At 38.7% G+C, this 17,719-nt stretch overlaps 1 protein-coding gene across 4 annotated transcripts in view; it reads left to right on the top strand.

The window, feature by feature from the left end:
- The window catches only part of kat7b (K(lysine) acetyltransferase 7b), an 83,433-nt gene that overhangs the window by 52,968 nt on the left and 12,746 nt on the right, over window positions 1–17,719 (top strand). For all 4 annotated transcript variants that reach the window (XM_043675148.2, XM_043675147.2, XM_043675149.2 and 1 more), the window contains 5 exons: window positions 703–801; window positions 4,767–4,877; window positions 9,287–9,478; window positions 13,682–13,771; window positions 15,836–15,976. In XM_043675148.2, coding sequence (XP_043531083.2) covers window positions 703–801; window positions 4,767–4,877; window positions 9,287–9,478; window positions 13,682–13,771; window positions 15,836–15,976 — 633 coding nt within the window. The remainder of the gene's footprint in view (window positions 1–702; window positions 802–4,766; window positions 4,878–9,286; window positions 9,479–13,681; window positions 13,772–15,835; window positions 15,977–17,719) is intronic.

Genomic DNA, 17,719 nt, shown 5'->3' with positions numbered 1-17,719 from the left:
TGTGAGGTGGTAAGGTCGAGGGAAGGTCATGCAAAGATATTTTGACCTAATACCTGAAATCATCACTTTTCTTAAATCAAAGAATGAAGTGTGGTACAAACTGTCCAACAGTGCATGTTTGCTTCACTTGTGTTAGAATCGTTAGTTGCTCCCACTGACAGTATAGGAAATCTGATAGAAGGTTGACTGTGCCAAGACAAGTTCCAGACTGCCAGATCAGCCGAACTTGTTTAGGCTTGCTGAGTAACCCTGTGACCACTACAGGAAAGTCATTGTTTGACATAGATCTGCCTACAAACCCTGCAAACATGCTTAAATGAATGAGCAAGTTACACATGCTGCTAATTGGAGACAAACTGAAGTTAATATAGTAAATGGAAAACTGGTCCAAAATTTTGCTGTATATTATAAAATATTCAGCACTGGTCAGATGCCAAAATCTCTCTAAAAGATAATGTGCAAGGCATTCTTCCAAATTTAATAAGCTAGCTAACATTGTTACAGTATAAAGGTGAGTTAAGGGCAATATTATCTTAACATATTCAAGTCTAATGACCTCTAACTTAGAAATATGCTTTTTGCATTGATCAAAAAAAAATCATAGAACAAAAAAAAAATTGGCAACATAGATTTTTACTCGAGTTTTCTGTATTTTTAGACTAGGCTGTATAAGTATTGCACTTAAACCCATCTCATCTTTAGGCTCCAACAGAGAAACAGTTAAGATACAAAGAAAAGGTGACAGAACTTCGGAAGAAAAGGAATTCAGGGCTGACCAAAGAACAAAAAGAAAAATATATGGTGAGATTTCTGTGAAAACTTTTTGGCAAATTTTATTCCTTCAGACCTGTGTTTCCAGCTGTTGTAAAGTTCATCTTTTTCAAAAATGTAGTATTATGTAAAATTAGTCACATGACCAAATAAAGATCTGGCATAGTTTTAATGACCCTAAGTCAAAAAGGAATTTTCTATTTCCTGCCCACATGACTAACTGGTCATTTTTTAAAAAATCTGGTTTCAGAAAATGCTGGAATCTATCAGTGAGGTTATAGCTAGATACTGGAAAATCACAATTCAATCAAGGCAGAGTCAACATGATTTTGTGAAGGGGAGATCAGGTTTGACTAAGTTATTGGAGTACTTTGAGGAACCAAAAAGTAATGTTGCCACCTTATTTACTTGCTGCACTTGTTTGTGTTTCATGCACAAGACCATACAGATCTTTCTGGGCTCTACTTTTTTGTGATGTCTCTATTCATTTCAGTAAATAATGACACTGACTACTTGGATTGGATGCTTGGCAGTGACCATTTCCAAAAAGAGACACGTGGAAGCATCTTCTCAATATTTACCCTGTCAAGACCCTCAGAATATGTTATGTTTCAAGAAAATTCTTCTTAACTGGAATAAAGGCCTAACCTGCTTAGTTATTCTTGATAAGTTAAACCTTTCATCCCAAAAATCAGGCTGTATCGATTACCAGTGCCAGTGTGCTCTTCCTTAAATATGGGGACCAAAACTCCAAGTGCAGACTCAGCAACAACTTGTACAGTTGTAACAAGACATTGCTATTCTTAAACTCCAATCCCGAAGCAAAAAAGGACAAAATTCTATTTGCCACCTTATTTACTTGCTGCACTTGTTTGTGTTTCATGCACAAGACCATACAGATCTTTCTGGGCTCTACTTTTTTGTGATGTCTCTATTCATTTCAGTAAATAATCTGCCTTTTGATTCTTCGTTCCAAAACGCATGACCTCATTCTTCTGCACTTTAAACTGCATGTGCCATCTCTTTGCCTATTTACTGAGTTTATCAATAACCCCTTGTAGATTTCTTATGCTGTTATGACAATGTGGCCTCCCAGGAATTTTGGATATATCGCACACCTTACCCCCATTTCTCTTCAAATTATTAATTTAGATATTAAATAATTAAGAGAATCAACCTCATCCTGTGGCACTCCACTTGCTCTATCTTTGCAACCTGAAAAAAGACCCATTAAACCTGAAATTCTGTCTTCTGTATGCTAACCAATCCTTAAATCATGTAAATACATTATTCCCAATGCGGTGAGCTCCTATTTTGTGCAATAGCCTTTGTATGTGGCACCTTATTGATTGCCTTCTGGAAATCCAAATACAATGCATATACTGATTTGCCTTTGTGAACTTCATTTGTTTTATCTCTTTTCACAAAACCATGTTGACTCTGTTTGATTACGTTCAGCTTTTCTAACTTCTCCTGTTATTGTCTCCTTTAATGATGGCAGATGTTAGGATAACTGGCCTATAATTCGATCTCCTTCCCTTCTTGACAGAGGAACACTTTTGCAGTTTTCCAGTCTGCTGAAACTGTCTTGGAATCCAGAGGGTTCTGGACTATTTCGAGCAACACCTCCATTATCTTTGCAGCTATTTCCCTTAAAACCTTTGGAAGCAGTCCACGAGGTCCTGACAACTAGACTGCCTTTAATCCCATTGGTTTCTCAAATACTTGGGGTCTCATGGTAGAGACTGTTGCAAGACCTTTTCTCCCAATAGCACTGGGCATAACTAGTATCTTTGGGATATTTATAGTGTCCTCTGCCATGAAGACCAATGCAAAATATTGGTTAAAGTTATCTGCCATTCTTTGAATTCCTATTAATAATTCCCCAGTAGCATCCTCCAAGGTCCCACATGTATTGAGCTACTCTATTTATTAGGTTCCCTACAGTGTGGAAATGGGCCATTTGACCCAACAAGTCCACACCAACCCTCTGAAGAGTAACCCACCTTGAACCATTCCCCTACATTTACCCCAGACTAATGGGCCTAACACTAGGGGCAATTTAGCATGGCCAGTTCAACTGATTTGACCATCTTTGAGAGCACCCATAGGAATCCCACGCAGACAATGTGCGAACTCAACACAGACAGTGGACTGAGGTGGGAATCAAACTCTGGTCCTTGGCACTGTGAGGTTGTAGTGCTAACCACTAAGCCACCGTGCTGCCCTATAATTCTTAAGTGGTTGATCCTAGCACAGACTTCAGCTCCGAATCCCTGCAGTATGGGAACAGGCCCTTTGACCCAGCAAGTCCACACTGACCTCTGAAGAGTAACCCACCCAGGCCCATTCCCACACCCTACATTTTTACCCCTGATAAGGCACATAACCTACATATCCCATACACTATGGGCAATTTATCATGGCTAATTTACCTAACCTGCACATCTTTGGATTGTGGGAGGAAACCCACACAGACGCAGGGAGAATGTGCAACTCCACAGACAGTTGCCTGGGCTGGAATCGAACCCAGGTTCTTAGCACTGTGAGGCAGCAGTGCTAACCACTGAGCCACCATGGTGTATGTATACCTCTAAGAGCTGAGACCACTTTTGTTTTTATATTTCTTGCCAGTTTACTTTCATGATTAATTTCCTTCCTTTTTATCAGTGATCCACTGTTAGTTATTTAAAAAAAACCCATTAGTTTTGCCACCTCGTAAATGTTAGTTTTTGATTCAATATTTTCTTTGACTGCCTTTGTTAAACTACAAGCAGTTTATCTTTCTCAGAATCTATTTTAATTGGCGCACACTTTCTTCATTTGCTGTAATTGCTGTTTCGAGTTATTAATCTTGCAGAGCCTTTAGTTCTATCTTTTTACAATTTTGCAACCTCTAGCATTACCTGTAGGAGCATACTAAAATTTAACATCCCCCCCCATTTCCCCCCAAACTATTTCCCAGTGACTTCACTTCCACTCGGCTTCCTTGACTTTTGGTCAAATGCTGCCTTGACTTCAAGGGCAGTCACACTCTCCTCACCTCTGGAGTTCAGCTCTTTTGTCCATGTTTGCGCCAAGGTTGTAATGAAGTCAAGAGCCGAATAGCCCTGACATAAAAATGGATTTATTCGCATTCATAGGTCCATAATAAAATTGGAAACTAGTGAACTGGAAATTGAACACAAGCAAAAGAACTGAAAGACATAATAATGTTGAATAGGCTGCATTTGTTCTGTTTGTGTAAGAGCAGTCATTAATAGGTTGATAAATTTGTTACTGCAACTTTTCATAGCATTGATATTTGTGGGATGGCCAGTCTCCTAATTTTCTTTTGAAGGAATATGTCTCCTGAAACTTAAGAGACCATTTTAGGAGGAGATGATAGGAGTGGCAATGTCATTGGACGAGTCGTCCGAAACCCCATTCGAATGCTCTGGACGACCTGGGAATTAAAGCTCAGTTAAAAAATCTGGAATGTAAAGCTAATTTCAGTAATGGTGATGATTATTAACTATCATTAATTGTTATATAAAAAAAAACTGGTTAACCAATGTCCTTTAGGGAAGGAAATCTAATGTCCTTACCCAATTTGACTCAAACGTAACATCACCAACAATAATGTAGTTGATGCTTAACTGCTCTCAGTTCAGATGCAGTTAAACCTGGGCATCAAGTACTGGTCTTGCAGGTGAACCCTATATTCCAGGAAAGAGTAAAGAAATCATTTTTGAGGAGAAACCTATGCAATTTAACTATTTAACCCTTTAAGCGTGTTCTGCCATTCAGTTAGATCATTTGTTGATTAGGCTATTAACTTAGCAACCTTAATGATGGAGCATATTTTCTAGATGTATTTTATGTGGCAAAGGTGCTCTGTTGAAACTTTGTAGAGTTTCAGGATTAACCTGTTTGCTTTGTTTAATAATTGTGTTTGTTTAATATTAATGACTTATTTATGCCTGTGTAATATTTGTGTGGTTACAAACTCTCAGGAGCACAGACAGATACATGGAAATACGAGAGAACCACTCTTAGACAATCTTACATCTGATTTTGACCTGGAATTATTCCGCAAAGCTCAAGCGCGAGCCTCTGAGGATCTGGTATGATACAATACTTGCTAAAGTATACTTTATACATGGCAGTTGAAGGAGAAAAACTGTTGTTCGATGTGAAAATGCTATTCCATAATGTATATTCAGATTGAAAGAATTTTGTGGTAGAGGTTGTGTCTTTATAGAGTAGTTTTTCAGTTGTTTGAATTTTGTTGCCTATTTGAACTAAAAATTAGTTATCAATTTTAAATTATAATCAATGACTTAAACGATTTCAGATTCTTTGAATCTACATTTTGATAGCTTTTTGAAGATTAGAGAGCAAAATCACTGACACAAATAGAATTGTTGCCTGTAAGTCAAAGGGGGAAAATAAATAGCAAAACCGCTGGCAGTGTCAATATTCTTTAAGCTTTTTAAATCTTTTCTGTTGGTTTGACGAGACATTTTGAATTGATAAACATAGCGTTTCCTAAGGGAAATGATTTGCAAGAGTGGCTGATCTAAATTGAGAACGGGATTTATTTTATTGACAACATTACATTACTAAAATGATCTTGCTTGACAATCCAATGTCTCATCATGTCGAAATAGATTGGAATCTTATAAGAGTGTGATTGTCACGAGCTCTCATGAGATTTGAGGCAGACGTAGGTGAGAGGTCTGTCAGAGCCTAAGTTGGGATCGTAGAGTCATAGAGATGTACAGCACAGAAATAGTTGTACCTTTGGTCCAACTTGTCCATGCCGACGAGATATCCTAAATTATTCTAGTCCCATTTGCCAGCACTTGGCCCATATCCTCTAAACCCTTCCTTTTAATATACCCATCCAGATGCCTTTTAAATGTTATAATCTCATGCCATCTTTTGCACTTTTCACAAGTGGTGTGACAGGATGCTGGACAGTTGAAAATTGCCAATTTAAGGGAGTTTGAGGCCTTGTTGATAGACCAATGTGCTTCATTAATATTCGGTTATCTATCTTACTAAAGTTGCCAAGCAAGTCGACATCAAGAAAACCTGACATGGAAACCTGCCAATTTCAGGTCCAAATGACTCCATATTGGATATTTAGGGCATTCTGTAAAGGCCTAGGCAGCAGCCACATGCTGTCCAATCTGATTCTGGCAGCTGATATGTGCCAGCTTTTGCGAGTTCCCCAGACAGACTTCTGATCCAATTAGAGTGCACTTCCTATGCATCAAGGTTGTCCCAGTAACCACCGTTGTCTTCACTTTCTTTCACAGTGGTCACTCACTGAATAGCTGAATGCTTACAGCATACTTGCCTTGCCTTGCCTTTTTGCACTTCCTTCAGCCAGAGATACTAGGCTCATGTTAGATCTGCCTTGCTTTACACTTTAATGCAGACATGGAGGTTGGAAGCTTGTCATGATTGATAGCATGCCTCCATTAAGTAAAGGGGTATAGCCGTTCCTTAGAGTCCTGGCACAGTAAGCCACAGGAAGCCTCCATTACTAGTCCATGAGCTTGGAAACAGTCAGTCATCCACTCAAGGCAGTCACAGTCAGGACAGTGGTTTGAGGAGCTGAACGTAGGGCTGCCCACCACCTGCCTTGGGTCTTTCTGCTTGATGGAGAATATATTCCTCCTGGAATGAGACAGAGACCAGTTTAAAGCAGGTGAGAGTGGGTGACACTGCTACTACTTTTGGTCCAGGTGTGCAAGAGTCCAAAGGATAAACAGGTTAGTGATGTTGGAGGTTGGGATGAATGAGAGTAAATGGGAAAGATATTGCACATCATAATGAAAGTGCTGGAGCATGACCCTTGGTGGGACATGGCTACAGCCTCAAAAACAGAGTGAGAGGTATCAGACAGAAAATAGTGGTACTTAAGGACAGAGTGAAGGAGGCAGTTGACCATCTTTGTATAGTAGTGTGGATTTCCCCAAACGACTAAGACTGTTTGAACATGGGTGCCAACCTTGGACTAAGGTCGTGGTGTGGTACCACTGCTGATGTTGGAGAAAGAGTAAGTTCTGCTTTTGCGCTAACTTGTCCAGCTGGACCTTGAGGTCCCTGCCCATACAGCCAGATGCTGATTTCTGGGGCAAATGTTAGGAGCCATGCAGGGCTGCTTTGGACTGACGGTGCTTGTCTGGATGCACAACAGTTGAAACAGATAGCAGACCCACGAGGGATACTGGTGAATTCTGCATATATCCATCGAGTGGCAGGTTGTTCTGGAAATGGTGTGTGGTTAAATGGGGCCAGTTGATGCAGGGGGTGGGGTCAGTGGTTAATGTGGGAATTTTATTAAGAAACAGTGAGAAAATCCACTAGGCATCGCAGCAGACATCTCTCCAAAAGTCTGCTGTCAATTCAGACAGCCCAAACACAATATGATTTAGTGTACCGTTTCCTGATGCAGTTGAGCTTGGAAATAAACTTGCACCTCTCGTGATTTTATCAGCACTTTCTATAAGCAGCAGCAACATATAAAAAACAGATGTTTCGTTCATTTTAATTCTTTAAGTTTTTAATCGTGAGTTTTGTAATCCTTTCACCTTGAGGTCATCTTGTAAATCAGCCAGGAGTGATTGACATATCCTCTTGCCAAAAGTGTTCCGTAAAATGGGTTTAGCCAGAGTTAACCCAGTTCTTGTAACTATAGATGACAGTAATTTGACATTACATTAATATTGTTTATAATCCAAAAGGAAGCATGATGGCAAAACCAAAGGATAAGTAATGCTTTTCATTCATTCTTGTGACATGGGCATTGCTGGCTAGGTAAGCAGTTATTACCCATCCCTAACTGCCTAGAGGACAGTTGGTGGAGGGTTGTTCTTCAGACTGGAGGCCTGTGACCAGTGGAGTGCCACAAGGATCGGTGCTGGGTCCTCTACTTTTTGTCATTTATATAAATGATTTGGATGTGAGCACAAGAGGTATAGTTAGTAAGTTTGCAGATGACACGAGAATTAGAGGTGTAGTGGACAGCGAAAGAAGATACCTCAGATTACAACAGGATCTTGATCAGATGGGCTAATGGGCAGAGAAGTGGCAGATGGAGTTTAATTCAGATAAATGCGAGGTGCTGCATTTTGGGAAAGCAAATCTTAGCAGGACTTATACACTTAATGGTAAGGCCCTAAGGAGTGTTGCTGAAAAAAAAGAGACCTTGGAGTGCAGTTCATAGCTCCTTGAAAGTGGAGTCGCAGGTAGATAGGATAGTGAAGAAGGCGTTTGGTATGCTTTCCTTTATTGGTCAGAGTATTGAGTACAGGAGTTGGGAGGTCATGTTGCGGCTGTACAGGACATTGGTTAGGCCATTGTTGGAATATTGAATGCAATTCTGGTCTCCTTCCTATCGGAAAGATGTTGTGAAACTTGAAAGGGTTCAGAAAAGATTTACAAGGAAGTTGCCAGGGTTGGAGAATTTGAGCTATAGGGAGAGGCTGAAAAGGATGAGGCTGTTTTCCCTGGAACGTCGGAGGCTGAGGGGTGACCTTAGAGATTTACAAAATTATGAGTGGCATGGATAGGTCTTTTCCCTGGGGTGGGGGAGTCCAGAACAAGAGGGCATAGGTTTAGGGTGAGAGGGGAAAGATAAAGAAGAGACTTAAGGGGTAACTTTTTCACGCAGAGGGTGGTACGTATATGGAATGAGCTGCCAGAGGAAGTGGTGGAGGCTGGTACAATTGCAACATTTAAAAGGCATTTGGATGGGTATATGAATAGGAAGGGTTTGGAGGGATATGGGCCGGCTGCTGGCAGGTGGGATTAGATTGGGTTGGGATACTTGGTCGGCATGGACGGGTTGGACCGAAGGATCTGTTTCCATGCTGTACATCTCCATGACTCTATGACTCTCACTTTGCCCAGATCTCGAGTTGTGTCAGCCAGATCAGATAAGGATGGCAGATATAATCACACATCATTTTTAGACCAGCTTTTTTAATTCCAGATGATTGGAAACTTCACCATCTACTGTGGAATTTGAAACTATATCTTGAGAACAAGTAGCATTTGTTTTCATGTCCCACAATATTACCAACTGCCTTCCCATAGTATGAGGTTTAGGACAGACAACGTATAAAAACTTTTACCCTGTAACTCTTTAATGCTTGATACTGACACTAGGTGGCAGCAATGGTGAAATATTAATGAACAAAGTGCAACCTTACGTTGTAATTTTCTTTGTTTCTAGAAATGAATAATAGAATTTGTTTCAGTTTTCTTTTACTTTAATTGGCTGAATATCTGTTTTTCTCTGCCTTCAGGCAAGGAATCAAAATTCTGAATGCAGACACACTTAGTTCTAATCTCTGATGTGGCATGCTTGTAACATATTTTGTGGAATTTGTAAATGTAATTCACTTTTTATTGAATCCAGATTAAAAAGTGTAACTAATCTGTCAGGGAACTGTGACTACTGCTTGGACAGCACTTGACAATGATGCACAGCTTCAATTTTCTTTCTTTACTTTAGGAGAAGTTAAGGTTGCAGGGCCAAATTACAGAAGGCAGCAACATGATTAAGACCATCGTGTTTGGTCGGTACGAGTTGGATACCTGGTACCATTCTCCATACCCTGAAGAATATGCTCGTCTCGGGAGGCTATATATGTGCGAGTTCTGTCTCAAATACATGAAAAGTCAGACCATCCTTCGCAGGCATATGGTAAGTTGTTTGCCTGCAGAAGCAAATAAAATAATTGAATTGGTTCAGATTTAATTTTGTGATAATTAAACTGCAGTCTGCTTTGTGGCAGATTAGGTGGTGACTGAAATGTAGCAGCATGCACAGGAATTAAATCTAAATAGAGTAGAATGAAGAATCCATTACTTGCCCTCTAATAAAATAATCAGCTTCTTGTTTTCATAGTTTCAGTATAAATCAAATTTCCTAAGCAAGTAAAGATGATGGTTGACTTATGGTTTAGCAGTTAAGTGCTTCTTCTGACATCCCCTGTGTGTGCTGGTTAGCTTCTGAATCAAACTGAACAGAATCTCCTAAGGAATATAGTGGCAGCTGTTCAGTTTGAGGTATTGAGCCAAATAGTTGGAAATTACTGGCCTGAAACATAGATTGGGTCTTTTTCTTCGGGCTGAAGGCATCAGTCTTGCTAAAAGCTACAAGTGTCAATCTGTCTTTCTGTCTGGAAATCCGTTTATTTTTCTAATTCCTCAATTGCTAATTACTTGTCATCTATCCAACAGACAGACTGACCCCTGCACTTTAAAGCCGTTTGGAATCTGCATGCTGTTCATGTTTACTCTCCATAGATGCTGCCTGACTTCCTGAGTTTTTCCAGTAACTTGTGATTTTGTTCCTTATTTAATCATGTTGGCTCAAACTCTATATTATAAATATATCAGAACAAAAGTATAATGTTGTGTTGTATAAGGTTTTTGCTACCTACATAAGTAATCATGAATGCTTAGAACTGCTTCAGCACAGAAATGAGTTAATTGTCAATTTCTGGCTTGGTTTAAGATTAACTGACTTTAAAATAATCAGCACAATGTAGATTTTTAATATATATAACAAAAATTCATTTGGAACTGCAGAGTTAGAGTTTCACTGAAAAAAAATCATTTTGTTAAACTTTTTGTCTTGTACTCGAGACATTTTGCCAAATTACAAATTTAAGGAAAAAAACGTTGTAATGCATGAGAAAAGAATTCTGATTGGTTGGCAAGTGGATTCTCATTAGTAGAGGTATTGCCATGGCAAATTTGCCATTCTGCTGAATGACTGTTAACAGACAAGCTTTACGAAATTTTAAACCAGGCCTAATTAGTCGGGGTATTACACTGAAACATGAGCCAGGGAATGGCTGTCATCCATTTTGTTGAGTTCTAACAGGTGCAGTGGAGAACACTTGTTTCTACCTGCAAAGAACATAGCCCTCTTTGTTAAATCTATACCCTCTAGTACATGCAAGTGCACCACACTGAGAGTCCAGCTGACAATCCTAAATCAATTGTCAACATTATTTACTCTCTTATTCAAGATTGTCTGCAGACCTCACTTTCTCATCAAACATTGCCCAATTGCAAAATCACATCTAATGCCAAAGACTTAGCAGATTGATCAAACAAGATAAGCCTTCAGCTGTTTGCAGCAAGCAAGGTTGTGTTCAACCAGCCTGCACTTGTAAAACTTGCAACACGATGTTTGACATTAAATGTGATTCTAATGTTGGACAGGCATATCAAAAAGTGGAGATTATTGTTGTCTGGTAAATCGTGACTTTAAACTCAGGTTTGTGATCCAGGTCCTCTCATTTTCGTTTGCTGTGTCAGCTAGAGTCTGAGCTGGCACTTTGCAGATGATAGGTTTTGTTGTCTACATTTGCCTCATTGAGGAGAAAGATCTCTAGATATGGCAACGGTCCAGTTCACCATACATCCAGAGTCACAGTAGCTGCTTTGGGTTACTGGACTCTGATGTTTGCTGCTGCCGAGCCTATACTATTTTCTACCCCCCTCCACACCCAGAGTCTGTCTCTATCCCAACTTTGAGTCAGACTCATTCTATTTCCAAAGTAGGAATTGATAAAATACTGCATGGACTGACTGCGTACAGATTGTATGTATGCTTTTTGAACAATGATCACCTCGCCAAAATCTTTCCTACGCCTCCACTTCTCGCCTTTAAACATCCGCCAAACCTTAAACAACAATGTTTGCAACAAACTGCCCATTCTTCAGGACAACATCGACCACAATACCATATAAACCTCTCATGGCAACCACTGCAAGACGTGTAAGTGTGTCAACATGGATGCTACCATTACACGTGGGGACACCACCCACCATGTACGCAGCAGGTACTCATGTGGCTCGGCCAACGTTGTCTATCTCGTACGCTGCAGGCAAGGATGCCCCGAGGCATGGTACATTGACGAGACCAAGCAGACGCTACAACGGCTGAATGGACACTGCACAACAATTGCCGGACAGGGATGTTCCCTCCCAGTCGGAGAACACTTCAGCGATCAAAGACATTCAACCTCGGATCTTCGGGTAACCTTCCTCCAAGACGGATTTTAGGATACGCAACAGCGCAAAGTTGGTGAGCAGAGGTCGATAGCCAAGTTCAGTACCCATGAGGATGGTCTCAACTGGGTTTCTTGGATTTGTGTCGCACTACAGGTGACCCTACTACACAATACACTTCACACACACACACACACACTCTTACACAAGATCACAATCACACAGACCCTCTCTCATACACACATGCTGTCTCTCAGACACACAAACACCCCACAGTAACGTTCATACCCTCTCACAGGCTATACTCTGTCACACCTGTGCATACGTCTGTGCGCTCTCACACTCTGTCTCGTCCCCGTCCCTCCCTCACATGCATGCACTCTCATGTATAAGACTGTGGGGTGAATTTGCATTTGCAGATACATTCTATTTTGTTCAAAAAACATACAATCTGTGGGCAGTCAGTCCATGTGACATTTTATCAATTCCTACTTTGGAAATAGAACCAGTCTGACTTGAGGTTGAGATACAGACAGACTCTTACCTCACACCTTTAATGCATTGTCTGAGCCGAGATGCATCGTTTTTTTAATATAAAACCTTCAGTTATTTCGGGAACGTGACTTGAAAGAGGTTCTGGGATTTACATATTAATTAATCGAAACCTGAAACCCCATTCTACATGATTGAAGTCAACAGCAATCTAGGTTTGTTCAGTGCATCACATCATTTGTATGACACTTTGATCTTTTACTATAAATTCTGTCTCCTATGATCGTAGCCCAATAGCGACCTGACGAAGGAGCAGCGCTTTGAAAGCTTGTACTTCCAAATAAACCTGCTGGTCTGTAACCTGGGTGTTGTGATTTTTAACTTTCTCCCTATCCTGTTCACAGCCCTTAGCTGTTTAGCTACCTGTGAACCAAGCCCATGGTTGGCAGGCAGAAGGATTTATCATTGGTCTGTTGACTAGTGATCAATTATCATTCATCTACTTACTGCCAACATAGCTCCTTTTGTAGATAGCCATTTGGATCCAAGTCACCTGCAAACTGAACTTCAATTACTGTTAGTACCAACAGTGCTTGCAGTGACTATATGGTTATTTGCTTTCAAAAGGTGCAGCAACCCTCCAGCAATCCTTGACTTAAAACTTTTCTTTTCAAATTATAATATACCATGAGGTATAGGAGCAGAAGTAGGCCATTCACCCAGAAAGTCTGTTTTGCCATTCAGTGCAATCTGATAATCCTGAACTCCACTTTCCAGTCGTTGCTCCATAACCCTTGATTCCCTAACTGATTAAAATTTTGTTTGTCTCAAACTTAACAACCCAGCCTTGGCATCTCTCTGTGATAAAGAATTCCACAGACACACTGTCCTCTGAGTGAGGAAATTCCTGCTCATATTTGTCTCAAATTGGTGACACCTTTTGTGAGATTTATGCCCTCTGATACTAGACTCTCTCTCCAAGGAGAAACAGCCTTTGCACATCCACTTTGTCAAGAATCTTTTGTGCTTCAATGAGGTCACCTCCCATTCTTCTAAATTCCAATGATTAATAGGCCCAACTTATGCAATCTTCTCATCATAATACTCCCTCAGTAGTATCAGCCTTTCCTGGACTGCATCTAACACTAGAATATCTTCCTTTAGGTAAGGGGCATAAAACCTCACAGTAGTCCAGTTGTAGTCCATCTAGCTTCAACAAACTTCCCTGTTTTTTTCTCCATTCCTTTTGAGTCTGCAGTTAAAAATACAGAAAAATAAAAGACACTGTATATTGGAAAGTATTTCTAAAGGAAAAAACTAATGCAATTTTCAAGACAAAGAATAAAAATGTTATACCTTTTGTTATTTAATTTTTTTTTTCTTCTAGGCAAAATGTGTATGGAAGCATCCCCCAGGCGATGAAATCTATAGAAAGGGAAACATATCAGTATTTGAGGTGGATGGAAAGAAAAATAAGGTATTTTTAAAATAAAACTACTCGGGCACTAAATGTTTTTGATCCAAATAGTTTTTCTTTCCATTGTAACGAATATTTCACCACTCGTGCTTTTTAAATGCTTAATTGTTTTACATCCGCCTCATGGTTTTAAACATTTCTTCAAAGTTGAAGTAGATTTTTTTCAATGTTTGGAATAACACAATTCCACTTTATGTTCACGTTTTGCTCAGATTCCAGGGTATATTGTCACTTTGGATAGTAATGATTGATTGAGTAATGTGAGATTGAAGAAAGATTTTGAAGTGTCATAAGCAGTGAGAGTGAAACTCCTAATTTTTTTTTTGCTATTGAAATATTGGTTTACATTCCAGACATCACAGACATTCTATATATTCTGTGCATACAATTCTCCAGTTTTAAATGTAAATAAAAGTCTGTTTAAGTGGCTACGATGGTATTTTCTCCTCTGGATCAGACAATTGTTGTGTTTGTCCTGTGTCAAGACTTGAGCAACGTAATGTTAAGGAAATGCTGAGTTATGAAAGATGTTGAGCAAAGCCCTCCCCTCTTCCATTGCTTATTTTGGAGGCTAAAGTAAATATTGGTATATTTTCATAGTGCTATCCTTTGCATTAGCTTTTTGTCAATTGCCATCACAAAATAATTTAACTAATCACGTTCTGTATTCAGAAAGGTCACCATGCTGAGTTCTCTGATCACACATTGTATCCACCTAATTCATTGTCTCCAAAGTATTAAAAGAATAATGATGATGAACCTAACAATTTTATTTTTTCCCCTTATTACTTTTCCTTCTCTGTCTTCCATTCTGTCCTTTGCTTCCTTCCTCCTGCAGCTGACAAAAGACCTAGAAATAATGGTCAATCTCCACATTATAGGGATGTCATTTCTTTAATCGGAAATTAAGTCTTCTGAAGACTTTTCAAACAAAAACAAACCATAACAAACATTTTTCTTAGCTGAAATTTATTTCTTTAATATTTATCTTCTCTCTCACATTCCTAGTTATACTGTTTCTCAACATACATTAAAAGAGAAAATCAATTTATTGTCTTGACCATCAACTCCCGTGGGATGTAAATAATGCATCACTCTAAATCTGTGGGATTCCACCAGTAGTCAGATGGTAATTTTCAATGCGGCCAATGAAGCGAATCTGTACAGTTTTTTTTAATTTGGCTTTCATCTGAATGCTTTCAAAAATCAATTGAAATAAAGGTAGAAATTGCAGTTTCCATCCTTGTCTAATACTCAGGAGTAGAATTCCACTCTCTTACTTTATTTACCTTCCCTGCGTTTAGAGTATTTCAGATTTTTTACTCTTAGTCCTTCATTGTACCAAACCAGAAACTAAGTAGTTAACTGGGTTCCCTTGAGCTTCAAAATTGTGACAGTGTGTTTCTAGCCGATTAATTCCTTCATTCAAGATTTTGCCAGGCATGTTTCCTTTTGACTTTTAACTGGTTCAGAAAGGCACAATTGCAAATCCTGCAATATTGGTGAAGTTGAATTGGTATTCATTTCTCCTGCAAGAAAGAATGTTAAGTTTTCCTTGATGTCGTTGTGAATTTGCAAAGAAGGATAATTGATAAACCCTTCAACCTGTTTTCTTCCATGTAGTGAGATGTCTAGAGATTTCTTTCTGAATAAGTCGGCAAAGGCTATGTCCAATGTAGAGAATTCTAGTTTTGGTCTATTTTGAGTTAATTGGTTTTAGTGTTGATGATTCTCAACAGGATGTACTTGGCCTTTGTTCCTGTTGCTAAGAAAATGAGAATCAGTTTTATTTTTGATGATCTGTATTTCAAAAGTATATGTGAGCCCCCTATCCATTGAATATGCTGAACATATTTAGCTCACGTGTAGAAAGGCCACTTGGGTGTGATATTAAAACCATGCTAGTGACAGTGGCCTATTGTCTCAGTATGGTTTCTGGGAATGGAGAAGAAATTGCAGCAAGCAATGTTTAATCCTCTCTCACTGAAGAAGTATTCGATGTCTTATCGGGCAAGAATATCTTTTAACTCATCTCTTTAATGTTTTCTTTTCATTTTGTTCTAGATTTACTGCCAGAACTTGTGTCTTTTGGCTAAGTTATTTTTGGACCACAAGACGTTATATTATGATGTAGAACCATTTTTGTTTTATGTGATGACAGAAGCTGATAACACAGGGTGTCACCTTGTTGGATATTTCTCCAAGGTAAAGGATGTTACAGTTTTATTTTCATGGTCTATCCTCATCTCAGTTTAAGTGTAATGTTTTCCTTAATACAGTGTGTATGGAGTATTTGAAAAACTTGGCTACAAATTATTGTTTACCAAATATTACACAAATAATGGGCTTGCAAAAGCAGCTTGTTGCAAAATAACAGCAAAATTAATGTGTACTGTTAATCATAAATAGGTAAGTTAAATTTGGTGGTTACGAAGAGATACATGCTGCAAATTTTTGGATCATTTGTGTTATTTGGCAGTAGCTATCATGAGAGCTGAATGAATCTTGAGAGTGTCAGTACATTGAAGCGTTTGTACTGTTGCATAAACTCAGCTTGCAGTAAGGAGTGAGGATTACGGTCTTGAAATTCTACTTATCCTTTTTGGCCCAAAAATGGAACAGTTGAAACTATGGTGTTTTGTTACTGCATTTGTTTTTGGAGTTTTTTTAAATTGCAGTTAAGATTTTGCATTTTTTATTGCTTTTCCTTTCTTTCTGAATCCTTAGAATTTGTTACTTAAAGACATTGACTGTAGATTCTGTCATTTATAATAGAGTCAGATCCTTTTTTATACGCTCACAATTCCAGAAATTTGTGGTGCAATTTTATTTTCAATTTGCAGTAGTGAGAAATGTCCAGCCCCCAGGGCACATCATGACACACCTGGTTCAAATTCAGGCCCAATATATTTGTTTGATCTGCCTTTGCACAGTCATTTGATGAGCTACACAATTGGTTTTAATAATAACTACCAGCCTTTTAGTTTCTTTCTCATAGATATTAATATTTTTGTTCCACTCTGAAGTTAAAGGTTTCACTTGAGGACATTCTGAGCTCATTTTATATCAGTCATTGAGGTGCCAGCATGTATCCACCTTATGTACGTGCATAGATACGTGATAGGTAGTGATTTATGTGAAAAAAGATTAGAATTGTTCAGCTTAATAACTAATTTTGTTCCTCCGTTGTGATTTAGTTCAGTTCTTGTAATAAATGATGACAAATAGTTTGTGCAATTTGTAAGATGTCTAAATACAGTAGATTTATTTATCAGGCAAATGGCTGAGAAAATACTTTACAATATTGAATTACTTTTTCATATTTGTAACCCTAACACAGAATTTATAAAAACCTAAAGCAACTGCTCAACCTCCACAGGAAGTTTAAATTGGAGATTTTTTCAGTAAATTTAATTAGTTTGTAACATACAAGCCTTCCAAACCTCATTCTGAGATGAGGTGCTGTTGAATTTTTTGTGTTTATCAGCTCCAGAGAATCTATTGCATACGATACACAGTATATCAGATTCATAGTCAAGATTCATTCAAAGTATATCTGACCCAGGGGACCTTGTGTAAATTGAGTGCGCAGGATACATGAATGAATGAACTCTACACAGTTATTTAAATCACCTGGGAAATAATTGCACGAATGCTATCAATTATGTCTCAAGCTACTGGATTATGCGTTCAGAGTGAATCCCTGACAAGTCGATTTTAAGTAGCAACATACGAGGGGCTGTTTTTCTCTTAGGTAGAACATGGGTAGTGTGAAGATGCAATAATTTTTTGTCATTCTGCATCTTTTACACTTCATAGAAATCAAGTCAAGCTAATTCTGTGAATTCAGCCCCATCATTGCTACTGAGCTGTCCAATAGAAATTTTGTAATGGTCTGAAATTAATCATATAATTCAGTTCTGTCATATTTTGTTGATTTTGCGAAAC

Source organism: Chiloscyllium plagiosum, unplaced genomic scaffold (genome assembly GCF_037043375.1).
Source record: "Chiloscyllium plagiosum isolate Xiang-an unplaced genomic scaffold, Cpla_swu_hap1 HiC_scaffold_32, whole genome shotgun sequence".
Lineage (NCBI taxonomy): Eukaryota > Metazoa > Chordata > Chondrichthyes > Orectolobiformes > Hemiscylliidae > Chiloscyllium > Chiloscyllium plagiosum.
Note: the sequence above shows the minus strand (reverse complement) of the source record. Positions and strands in the feature narration are given on the sequence as shown.